The sequence below is a fragment of the Dermacentor albipictus genome, chromosome 9, assembly GCF_038994185.2.
Source record: "Dermacentor albipictus isolate Rhodes 1998 colony chromosome 9, USDA_Dalb.pri_finalv2, whole genome shotgun sequence".
Taxonomy (NCBI): Eukaryota; Metazoa; Arthropoda; class Arachnida; order Ixodida; family Ixodidae; genus Dermacentor; species Dermacentor albipictus.
The window spans coordinates 5,432,858-5,445,764 of record NC_091829.1 but is presented as its reverse complement, the minus strand read 5'-3'; the positions used below and the strand labels follow the sequence as shown (position 1 = coordinate 5,445,764).

Here is a 12,907-nt window from a genome sequence, read left to right as displayed (position 1 = left end):
TAGGAGCGTTGCTTAATATGGCCCTGTTACAGTTTTGCTATTGTGTAAGTAGTCTACAAAGATTATTCCTCGTGGATTCCAAAAGACAGTCGCCATCACCTTTCCGGCTGAACAAACAGTCTTTGCATTTTTCGGAGAACCTTCATCAGGCCTAATCCATTGATTTGGCTGCTGTTTAGACTAAGGTGTGTAAAGGTGTATCCACGTCTCGTCAGCTGTCGCAAATCAACGCCAAAAGTCCTGCGAATTGCTATAAAGCACCGATAAACACTGCTTCGAGATGTCTGCCCTCGGGCGCCTTTGGACGATCGTCAGCAGCCGTGGCACTCAATGTGCTCAGACCTTCTTCATCTGCAATTTATCATGAGGAATATTGTGAACTCCCTCTGTCGAGATGCCTACAATTTCAGATATCTCACGTAGCTTCACTCGGCGCTTTTCTATAACAATTCCATGAATTTTCGGTGCCATTTCTGGTGCGCCTGGTGACCTCCAATGGACACCCAGGACGTGCTTCATCTTGCGTCGAAGTTCGGCCACGTTTGAATTCATACATTTATCCAGTAGTAAAATGGTCATCAGTGATGGTGCAGAGTCTCCATGAACTTCGCTCGAATCTGTTTTAATTTGGGCAGCTGTCCAGTGTTTAAAATAAAAATGTTTGATCACTGTTCGAAATTTATCTTTTTTCTATTTTGGCGGGAATCACCACACAGCTTAGTGCCAATGGCTGGCAGAATCTTACAAACTGTCGGTACTAGCGTAAACAAGTTCTGCCGCCATATTATGGGTGTTTCTCGCGCGTCACCTAGAAAAAAAAAGCAGAATTGTAGCGCCATCTCTTGTATTTTTACCATACTTATCAAACGACCATTGTATTTCTGTAAGAGTTCCGGCCGTATCAATCTCATCCCTGCTTTTTTTTCCCCACAAGTACTCCGAACGCCTATTGCTTATCTCAATTGCTGATTGGGAAACACCTTCGTCAACTTGAAGCCCAAGCGCTTCTGGAAGGTGTACGTTACGTATACGGTTCTCACTGGGTGAACCCCTTCGCATTAAATTAGGATGTGCTAAGCGGTCTCTAGATTTTTGCTGCAGCCTGCACACACGCCTCATATAGCTCCGAATATTTGCTCCGGCATGTTTTTGTCCTTAGACAACCGGCTCGAGCCTCAAATAGGAGGGTACTGCCCTTTGCGTTAGCGTGCAGATTTCCTCTTCTTCCCACTCTTGTAAATCTCCATGGCGGTTTTGTTTCTATTTGCATCCACTTAACTGTCTCTGTTTCTTTAACTTTCTTTTTGCTGACTCCTGGTTGTCTATTTACAGTGTCAGTTACCGTGTGCTTGGTTGCCAACTTTCTTGACATCTTCCTCCATTCTGTGTCCACACTTTTCAAGTACAGGTAGTTGTGCACTTTTGCTGCCCATTTATTTTCGTTCATGTTCCCGAGTCTTCCTTCAAGACTAATTTTCCTTAGTGCTTCTCTGACTTAAAAAGAGGCCCAACCCATGTCTCCCTGCACTGCCTCATTTGTGGTTTTACCGTGGGCTCCCACAGCCAACCGGCCTACCGATCTTTGGTTAACTTCCAACCCCGACAAGATATCCGATATTTAGCATAGAATGGAATTTGCGAACGTTAGCGCTTACACCATTACTCCTTTCCAGATTACATGCACCACCTCATACTTATTGTGTCCCCGAAGCTAGTGCTCTGTGTTTAATTATTGTAGCATTTTGCTTCCGCTGGATAGATGGAATGATGGATGGATGTTATGAGTGTCCCCTTTCGAACGGGGCGGTGGGTTGCGCCACCAAGCTCTTGCTATTATACTGCATAATGTCCTACCTAGGTTAAAAAAAAAAAAAAACGCGATGAATTCCCATAGCGAATTTTCTGACCCCTATTGTGATCTTTGTTTTTGTACGTGTCCGTTTTTTGTCGTTTCCCTACTTCCACCAATCTTCCAGTCGCCTCTTACCAATCTCTACTGTGGACATGTTTACCTTGCCCCTGCCCTCGCTGAACCCAAGGGCCTCAAGGAGGCCAGTGGTGCCTAAATCGGCCGCTGGGCAAACATCTTCACATTCTAATAAAACATGCTCCATCGTTTCCCTAGCTTTACCGCAGCAACCAAGCAGCCCTGCGCGGACGTGAGAGCCATCTGGGGATGATGCTTCAAGTTGGATGCTACGTCTGCTTTCCTCCTCGCGCTCTCTTCCCTCTCGGCGAATTCCCCTTCCCCCGTGCGCTTCGCGTTCGCTCTCTTTCGCTGTGCTTGTACGCTCGGTCACGCCGCTTGAGGCACGCCGACCCTCAACGCAGGAACGGGTGCTTAAGAGCTGCGTGCTAACAGAGAGGACAGGGAATTCTCGACCATGATACGCCAAGCGGCCTGCACTTATTCACTTTTGAATGAGAGTCCGTCACTGCTTTTTAACAGTTTTTACGTTAGAGACGTCTTTGTGTAAAGAAAGGGGCGAATAATTTGCAGGGGCCCTCCTTCCGCTCAAGTTTCACTCTTGATGAAGCAATCGAGCCAGCAACGGCCGGACGTCATCTCAACCACTTTCTTCGTGCATGCGTCGGGACGGTAGGTGCGGCCAATGGCACGAGAGTGCGCTCCTCGGCGGGGTGCCCCGGCGGGGCCTTCGCCAGCCAGAGGTCATCGTCGCCGCTGTGATCCTGTCGGAAGGGAACCGGTTCCTTGCCGTCCCCCCCCCCCTCCCCCGACGGTCGCGTCTTCTTCCCGTCCCGGCGGCTGCGCTACGTCGCAGTGTGTCGAAAGGTACCCCGCGCCCACAGCGGGATCCTGTCGGCGCAGACGCCGGCCGTGCGTTCGCCGCCGTCCAAACAGTTCCTTTCCCTCCCTGCTTTCTTTTGTCGGCAATGGTCCTGCGGCGTTTCAGTAGACGAATGTCTCGTGCGATAGCAAACACAAGGCGCGTTATTCGCGTTTTACAGCCAAAACTTTGTCAGGCGAGTCCATATCACGTCACGTAGAATGACTATTCCAGTGCCTACACCGCAGTTGCTAAGTGCTGTAGTTTCATATGCACTTTTTCTCTGGCTTGACACATCTCAAGCACGAAATACACATTCGATATGCCTAGTGCCCTTTGTCGCCGTGAAGTCTTCAACTTGACGACGTCACGTGGGGTAAAAGTGTAGTGACGCCGCATGAAAGAACGAATAAACCACGACAGCGCGGACAACTCGAACGATGAGAGACGACACAGACGCTAAATACCAAGCCGCCGTTGAGCCGTTGTAGCCTAACGTAGAAAGAGCGATTAGTGTAGAGCCGGCGATCGCTCTTATTGCGGAGAGACCAGCTGATGATGGTCTTCACTGTGCTCGCATCAGTCGCAGACGAAACAGACCGCAGTTCTGCGTCGTAGAGCTTCTTGTGCGTCACGCGCTGCCGCGCGCATTGACTTCGAGCACGTGCTACCTTGCAGGTTACTCCACTGCGCGCAACAGGCTGACGGTACTTCGAACTGGATGCGGCGGTGGTGGTTCCGTTTTGCCAAAGCCTCGTGTTTGCATCTGTGCGGGCTCACGGTGGCTGCGTGCGTTGTGCTTTATACATAGGCCGTGACAGCTGGTTTTACCGGCGTACGTTGCCCAAGCAGTGGTTCCAGTTGTGGCAAAGCGAAGTGTACGGACTTCAACGCTTTCTCAATATTTCTGCAGGAACGGCTTCATGCGCCGATCGCTCGGCCTTTCGCGTAAAGTGAGCCGGGCGTACGTGCTTTCTTGCGCGATGCGGCGATTGTGATGTTCTAGTACCGACAGGTAGGGTGTCTGTTTGTGCTGTTGTACCAGTACGATGCAGTAATCTTCCGACGACAACACCGTTATCTCGTAAATTATAGTGCAGCTTGAAAAAGTCTGCATGCATTGCAAGTTCGCCGATGATGCATATGTGTATGATAAGCAAGCACTGCGATGCCAGGTGTGCGGCGATCCTAAAACTTTCCCCAGATTTCACCCACCTTGCGTATTTCCGCAGAACACGCTTTCCATATTCAGTAACCCTGCACTGTGAGTTGACGATAAATTTGGCATCGCTTTGTGATCTGCTGGCTTTGTGGCTAGAGCCTTGGGTTCGATCCCCCGACGTAGAGTAATTTTTGTTCAATGACGAATATTTCTTTCCGGTGGTGGTGGTGGCAACAACTTTAATGAGACTCTGCTCAGTTATGATCTGGCAGGCCCGAGTCCTACTATGGCCCCTCACGAGGAGAAAATCCATATGGGATTTTTTTTTAGCTTCGCGCCACCCTGTGGTGAATGGCAATTCTATTTTATATAGTGTACCTGTTTCTGGTATAGAGTCGCTGTTACAGTCGAGCAGTCGCCCACCTAGCGAGAGAAAACGGCAATGCAATTACAAAGAGCCCCGTGATAATACCCGGTTTTATTCTGGGTCCGCCTCGTATACGTAGGCATGGCTGCTGGATGTAGGCAAATTGCTTGCCAAAAAATCATAGCGATCGAACGCAGTGTTGGAATCTAAATGACGCTAGGCTTGTTTGAGTTAGCGAAGTATAGCAGCAGTATAGTGAATGACACGAGTATGACAGCCTCGTAAGCTGTCAGCGTCATGAAGACGAATGAGATGTGCTTTTCGAGGGACGAGCGTCGATGAAAGGCTTATGAGCAGAGAAGTGCGACGCGCATCTAAATCCCTTTGAGGCCCCCTGTGTCACAGTAAGCACATCCGTTCTGGAGCCAAGTATGGGCACGTACTCATTGTGCGCCGCAGCCAGTCATACAAGTTGTCCACAATAATTAAATGCATCCGCCAGCGAGTTGTCTATTCGAGCACGTAGCCATCGGACGGCGTCGCCTATATACTGAGCAAGCCAGCACACACCCAGTGGTCCAAGCTGCCTGTAAATATCCACAATTATATCCGGCGAGCAAACGACGACGAGTGACACACTCCGGAGTAGAGGCAAGCAAAGCTTCGCTGAAAAAGTCGACAGACATTCGCGTGGTCAATGAGTACATGACTACTGCCGATATGCGTTGCTCCTTTACTAACGCGCGCCACTTCGGGGAATGCTGGAACTCGCAGGCCAGTACGCACCCGGACACCAGCACTGTTGTTGGCATTTCGGTGCTCTCAGTAAATGTTTGCGAGCGAGACATACGATAGGCAGCGCCTCAACTCGGCGACACCACTTTCAGCTGCCCACTGGCAGCGCTGCATCTTTCCAGCACGACACCGTGCACGGAACAGATTCGCGAGTGCGTGCAGCCGCCCAAACAATGCGACGCGGCCGCACCGCCGCGTCACATTGGGCCGCGCGCGAGACCGTATGGGTGCTGTCGTGCAAGCCGCGATGACGTCATGAGAAAGTGCGCCGTGCCGTGCTGCCAGAGTACGTGTCTGTGCCTCGTATTGTGGTACGCAATCTTAGCAACTGTTCCGAATATGCGGCCAACTTTCGCACGCAAATGATTTCTCATTTCACGCGTTCAATCTCGATGTACACCACTGACAAGGCTAGGAAATCTGCAATCAGAGTGCAATCTGCTAATACCGATGACCGAGTAGTCGAAAAGCCGGGCGTTACATCGTTACATGCGGGCTGATATCAAGCACCTTCAGTGTACGATGTAGTCGACAGTAACTGCTATAGCCGCCAATTGATATACGAGTGACGGTGATGATCACAGCTGAAGAATTAACGGCGAACTACGTGATCCACATCCGTTACTCGCTTTTAGTGGTCGCAATGTTTCGCGTAGGCGTTGTGGCATAGTATTATTATCTGTAGCGGAAATAGAAACAAAGAAGTCTGGTGCTCGGAAGACGTGGCGCTACCAGCTATACTGCATTCAGCTGCATAACGTTTTCCAACTCAATGAGGCGTAACAGGCGTTTTCTTAAAGCACATTATTTCTTGGATCTTAGGCAGAAGGCAGCTTTATGGCCTTGGCAGCGAGCCTTCGTAGGCTTGGCATGTGAACCAAGCGCAGGGCGATGCGTGCTTCGTTTCTTGCTTGAGGCTGTCGATGCTAGCGGCCTGTCGCGATATGTTGGTTACTGTTGTGCAGTTCTCGGCAGATATACTGACCCGTACTCTTCACAGGTATAATTCTGGCATCTGTGAGGTGGCGAGGAAGTGTCGTGTGTATATACACACACATACAGGCACACCTACACAGCCGGCCACATTACGTCCGGCGACCCCGTGTCCGCCCTCTCGCGCCGTGCTCCGAGCGGGCCCCGTGCTGCAGCCGCGGCGTTTCGCCGTTCCTCTCTGGTCGCGAAATTAGGCCGCCGCAAACCCCGCCTCTTTGCTGGTGGGCCGCGTGCTGGCAACCGCGCATGCTCGGACATTTTTCGCTGATGATGGCTTCCGCTTCTCACCCGGCGTGCGTGCGGGCGAACGCCGTCGTTTGTGAACACAGCGCGCGTAGAACGGAACAAAAGGCGTCGCGCGCATTGTGCGGCGTGCTTTTATCGCGCAGTTTTGAGCACGCGGTGTGAGATCAGCCGAGCCGCTGCTCTGTCGTATACACTTGAGAGTTTTCTGATCGACATCGTTGCACCATGCCTACATGCGCTGTGCCGACTCGTATGTGGCCACGTGACGCAGTTTCGCGAACTCTTGCGCAGTTCGCGTGCGCCTCTTCGTGTGCAGGTGGATTGCTTAATTCACGCACGCACACATATTAACGCCATCCTGTGCCGTGCTGAAGAGGATTTGCACGTGCCTGTAGTCAGCGATTGCTGGTGCGCTAAAGAAAGATATCAGTATAGTTCCGCCGGAAAGGCGAAGCACCGATTGCGATATCACATTAATAGATAGCTGCACGAAGTAAGGATAGCAGTTTTATCGGCCGTATGAAATTGTAAACATTCGCTTACTAACTAAATTAGCAATGATCGAATGCGTAAGCGTGACTCAACGAGGACGCAGAAAGAAAGACACACAGAGACAGCGCTGTCTTTGCGTGTCTATACTTGTTTCTACGTCCTTGTTCAGTCGCGCTTACCCATTCTGTCGTGGATACAAATTGACTAGCCCGCCAACGTGTTTTAACTAAATTAACCAGCACGGTGTCACGCGCACACAGGAATATTTACGCATAATATTTACAACTTCATCGTGAACTACGTAATTATGAATAGTTGATGAAACTCGGCGTAATGTTAGAGTTGTCTTAGCGGCCAATTTCAGTATGATTTGTTTCGGGATAGTTTCCATAAAACAAGAGTTACAGCCGTTTTCTGTAACCATACTCCCTTCGTGGACGGCCGTGTATTGACAGCAGACGGGAATTCTGTAACGTTTATAACTTCACTGTGAACTAATTATGACAAGTAAATGAAACTCGGCGTAATGATAGAGCCGCCTTAGCGGCCAATTTCGGTATGATTTTTTTCCACAATACCTACATTACATTGAGAGCCAGAGAGCATTTGCAAGAAACTAGAGACAAGAATTTTCTCGTGTTGACGCGACGCACAAACGGACGGGCATTGACCACCGCCGCAGGGTAGCTATACATACAGCTTCGCTGTAACATTTGGCCTGGTTAAGGCTATATCTAACGCGGGCAGAGCCAATGCCTTCTTGGGGCGGTCGCTCTGTCATATATATAAGCTGTCCAGGAGGCTAGCAGTACGCACCGGGATGCCAAATTATTCATTTCATTTATTCTTTATGGCGCATTACTGGTCAGGGGCAGGTACGGCCAAAGGCAGAAAAGAATGCCTGACAATGTCCGAATCACCCATGCACTGCTCAGCAGCAGCTTGAACATTCTACGCATTGTACGAAAAAAAGAAGAAAAAAAGCTTATACAGGAAAATTAGTGGCAATAAATAACACAAAAAGAAATAAGTCTTTTTGCAACCATCGTTAAGCACATGGTTCTTGAGGTCATAGGTGTTCTATGCAGGTGTACAGGAAAGCAAATAAGATTTAATATCTTTCAGACGAGGCGTTTCACATTAGTTAGAACTTGCGGGCATTAATTTAAAAAGGTAGAGTTTAGGTACTTAAAGGGACACTAAAGGGAAACAATAAGTCAGTGTAGACTAATAAAGCATTGTTTGAGAACCCTGCAGGCAGTCATTTCAAGAAAATAGTTTGAATATTAGATGAGAAAATGAAGGCCCAAGTATCAGTATTTGAATTTCGCGCCGAAACGCCAGCGGCGGTACGTCAGCGTGACGTCAGGGATTCCAAAGTTTGTTTTCGCATTTGGGCCGCGTTGGCTGAATAAAGGTTCCCGAAACTTGGCATGTTTAATATCTGGTTCCTTTAGAACACAATGTAGCCAGTCTGTACCGCTATATATATTTAGTAGGCCCTAGAAGATGCCATCAAAATCCATGACGTCACAGCCCCCAGGTGCGGGAACTTAAGTAGGCGTCGCCACCCGTATTTCGTTCTTGCGCTTTTTCTCGCTTACCAAACGTCCTATCGTTGTAAGGGTGGTGTTTTTGGTGTTGTAGAACGGTGATTTACTGATGCAGAAGAAATCACTTTTCACTTTAGTGTCCCTTTAAGTTGTTTAGTTCCATGAAATCTGAAAGTGGCCATAACTTAATTTGTATTGCTTATTTGCTAATTATGTAGGAGAACTCTGCTGTGTGATCGAGCCATCCGAGGTTTTCTATGTGGCGGACAGCTTGTTCTTGAAGGACTGTTAGCCTACCTAAGTTTGTTTTGCTTGTGATGGCCCAGGTCAGTAAGCGGTAGTATTGATTAGAATGAATGAGTGAATAATACAACTGACGTTGTAACCAAGTCGGCACCAGTGAGTTTAGAAAACATGGGGTTAGGCCTGGAAATGCTCGAATGTACATTATGTGAGGAGTCCAATTCAAATTTTCTTCGAAAAGTACTCCTAGAAAGTGAAATACAATACCCGCTCAATCGCGCAGGTGTCAAAACAAAGACAAATATCCGTGATGTCAGATTTGTTCTCTGGCTTAAAAACAATAAACTTAGGTTTAAGAACATTTAACTCAAGTTGATTGAGAAACAACCAAATTAGCGACTCATGTATCCAATTATTTATCACTGTTTCTAATTCAGCGAAATTCGGACCAAAAAAGAATAAATTCGTTTCATCGGCGTGGAGGACGATCTTGGGCGTAATCGGCATATATACTATATCATTGATGTAAATGATAAAAAAAAAATGGGAGATCCGGAATGGACCCCTGGGGTACACCGAACTTCATTTCCTTGAACTCTGAACTAACGGTGTTATGGCTTATGGCTTACAAACTTAAATTCATCTAATTCGACAAACTCATTCTACAAACTACAATCAGTTTCGCGGCAACCCGCAAATTGCAGCAATGTTCATGAAGGTTCATTTTTTCTCCGCCTTTGTTAATGTATCCACATTGTCTTCGTTCATACTGTAGCGTTGTGAGTTTTTGGGCGCTTGATGTCTTGTGTATACGTCATAAGCGGCTGCTCAGTTCTGCAGTGTTTGCTTTTTGTGAACACAGCCGCGTGCGCGTGCCATCCCAACATGTGTCACCACAGTGTGAGGGCGTTGCGTCTTTAAACAGTATCTTAAAACGCGGCACAAGGCAAAGCACAGGGGGACCGGAAACATGCGCGCCGCCCAGTTTGCCGCTATCCCCAATTGCGCGCGTGTGTATGTGGGTGCGTGGAACGCACGTTGAAATCCTCTCGTTCTCGCAGATTCGGGGCCCAGCGCGACGAGGCTGGACCTTCGGCCGAAGCGCGGAGCCAACATGGCCGACCAGGACGACCAGCAGCTCATCGGCTTCGACGACAGCCCCGTGGTGCTGCCGGCCGAGCCGAAGAAGGGCGCTTCGCCCAGCGAGGCCGAGCGCATCCTCAATTCGCTGAACGCCGAGAAGAGCCAACTGGCGGCGGCCACCAATGGCCACACCGACAAGGCGGCCACCACCAACGGACACCACCACGACGCGCCGGAGAAGGCAGTCAATGGCCACGCGCCCAAGGCTGAACACCACGAGACCGGTGAGCCAGTCTACACCGAAGTTCCGGAGGACAACATCTACGAGGAAGTCATACCTGTGCAAGAGAACAAGCCCGAGGTAGTGCTTACGCCGACTGTCCAGGTCAGAGCAGCGCGTTTTTAAAAAAAATTATACTGATTCTCCGATACTTGTTGCAGCCATATGACTTTGCTCTTCCACATCAAGTGAAACACTAGACTACTGGTATGGAGTACGTTCAGAGGCCTCTGTGCGTCTACATATCTTGTTACCGGTGCCTCAAAACGCCTTCGTGCCAATTAATGGTTCATGAAATGATTTTTTTCGCTCAAACGCACTGGGTTGTTAGGGTAGGTCGTTCTGATAACTAAGCGACACACATAAGTGTTCCGCGTAAAGCTTGTAATTTATTGTAAGGTTTTAAAGATACGTCGCCACCGATCGCAGCGCCGCCGCTACCAGGAGTTTTCGGGGACGTTATGAGCGACCCCTTTAGAACGGGGCGGTGGGTTGCGCCATCAAGCTCCTTGCTATTATACCGCCAAAGTTCCTACCCAAACCAGCCACCCCGTCCCCTGATACGTAGCGGGGGCGCGTGACATCAGTTGGGCAAGTTATCCGATAGACCACTCATGAGGTACGTCACACCGCGCCGGCGATTTCACAGCGTTACGTCACCGGCGCACGTGCAGTGACCCTGGTTGGGAAAACGCAGCCCCGCCGTCTTTGGAGGCCACGTGGACGCGTGGTGACGAGATTCTCTTGCCAGGCAGATTAGCAGCATTGTGTGCAGGAGAAGATCGGCGTGTGGTAAACTGCGTGATGAAAATCTGGCGACTCTGGCCCTTTTTTTTTTTTTTTCACATTGGAACGTGAACCACGTGGTGGTCTGTGACGGATTGTGCAATACCGGCTTGTTCATAAAAGTGTGCGAAGCTTTCTTTTTTTTTTTGGAAACCGAAGTTTTCGTTTTATTTCAATCAATCAATTTAATATTATTAGACATTACAGTTACAAAGAAAATGTAATACAGAAGGAGGTCCCAAAGTAAAAAATGTCAGGGGGACCTCCTGTTTCAACATGTATAAAATATATAATATAGGATTAGCAACATAGGATTAGCTTGTAGTGATGAAGCGTGCGGCGAGAAACAGCGACGATATCTGCTCATCTTTGCCTAGGGAAACGGACCACATTGTTTGTGCATGTGTGTAACAGCCACGGCATGCGGCTGGACCGATTACGAGGCACAAAATTAAATTATGTGGTTTTACGTGCCAAAACCACTTTCTGATTATGAGGCACGCCGTAGTGGAGGACTCCGGAAATTTGGAACACCTGGGATTATTTACCGTGCACCTAAGTCCAAGTACACGGGTGTTTTCGCATTTCTCCCCCATCGAAACGCGGCCGCCGTGGCCGGGATACGATCCCGCGACCTTGTGCTCAGCAGCTTAACGCCATAGCCACCGAGCAACCACGGCGGGTAATTACGAGGCCCAGACGGGTCGAACATAGAAGGCGTTTATTTTGGGGCTTGTGATTACTTTTATCCCCCGAAGTGGGAAGAGAAGTAGGAGCGGGGAGAAGGAAGTGTATTGCGCATGCGCAGAACTGTGGTATGGCGCAGACACAACAGAGAGAGTGTGTATGTGTGCTACGCGATTAGCTATACATCCCGCTTCCAAAACTGTCGACGTGTGCTGCGTGTAATAAGGCCAGTCGTACTGATAAGGCGCCGATAGAGCTTCAGGACCCGTAATTATTGAACAAGTGAAAATGAATGAGACGCGACGATTAGTGAGCGCATGCATCTCGGTGTCATCTGCGCTATGTGTAGAAAAACAGAAAGAAAAAACTTCATTTGAGCATACTCTGTCGACTGAAAGGTATGATTATAAATGAGGTCCTACCATGCTTTGACGACTGCCGAAACTGCGTGTATGCATGTCACCACGGTGAATGCCCCAAAGGCAGACCACTGAAATTGCCGCGTTTTAACGCAGATCTTGCGGACCTTAGGTAAAACTCAACTTTTTTTTTCTTTATTGCCATCTCACCTTTACGGCACGCTCTTCATGCTGTGATGATGCACATCGACATGCAAAAGTTCCATCTTGTGTAGTTGAGAGCAGCAACGGGAGGCAGCAGACACAGCTAAGTTACCGCGCAACGGATTAGGTGTTTATGTATTATGCTTTTCCTTTGTACATTCACATGAACATGACGGACAATTGAAATTACATTAATTAAATGATTGTGTTTAACATGCACAGCGGCTTACAGGGACTCCGGTTTAATTTTGGCCACCTGGGGTATGTTACCGTGCGCGTAAAGTACGGTAACAAGGGATTCCCTGATGTGAATTTAGGCGCCGCCACTTGGTACGGCTACACTGAGCAGCCGTAATGAGCATGGCTGATAGATGCAGACGAAGTTCATCTTCTATATCGTTTAACACTACAGTGCAAAGGAGTGCCTTCACGGCAATGCATTGCAATTTTTTGCTTCAAGACTGGTCGTCTAAGCGAAGTATCATTTGGGCATTGTAAAAATGTGCGTCATCTGTGATAAAATGTTCACTTTCAAGAGTAATAAATTGTGGCGACTGCTTGATCTATGGAAGAGGCACAACTTACGAAATCACTACATGCAGGAACAATGCGCTTGGCAACAACGCCACGTTGCTGTGCCGGTAAAACGGGGACGATCATACTTTCCTAAGCACAGTTCGTAAATGATGTCCCTTCAAAAAACATATCAATACGCCGGAATTACGATGGCGGCAGTTGATATGCAATCGTCACGCAGGGAGGACAGGTCGCATGGTCGTTTTTTTGCCAACCAGCGCCCACTGCGGAGGTGCGGCAGGTGGGAGGGGCACTCGCAGTGGCGTTACGTTGTTTGTATACAAGGAGAGCT

The 12,907-nt window shown here is 48.8% G+C and overlaps 1 protein-coding gene across 8 annotated transcripts in view; it reads left to right on the top strand.

Annotated features, from left to right (window-relative positions):
- Window positions 1-12,907, top strand: part of LOC135906092 (uncharacterized abhydrolase domain-containing protein DDB_G0269086-like) — a 373,257-nt gene that overhangs the window by 341,521 nt on the left and 18,829 nt on the right. For 7 of the 8 annotated variants that reach the window (XM_065437260.2, XM_065437261.2, XM_065437264.1 and 4 more), the window contains one exon: window positions 9,702-10,108. In XM_065437260.2, the coding sequence (XP_065293332.1) occupies window positions 9,702-10,108 (407 nt within the window). The remainder of the gene's footprint in view (window positions 1-9,701; window positions 10,109-12,907) is intronic. The other variant, XM_065437262.2, reaches the window with a different exon arrangement.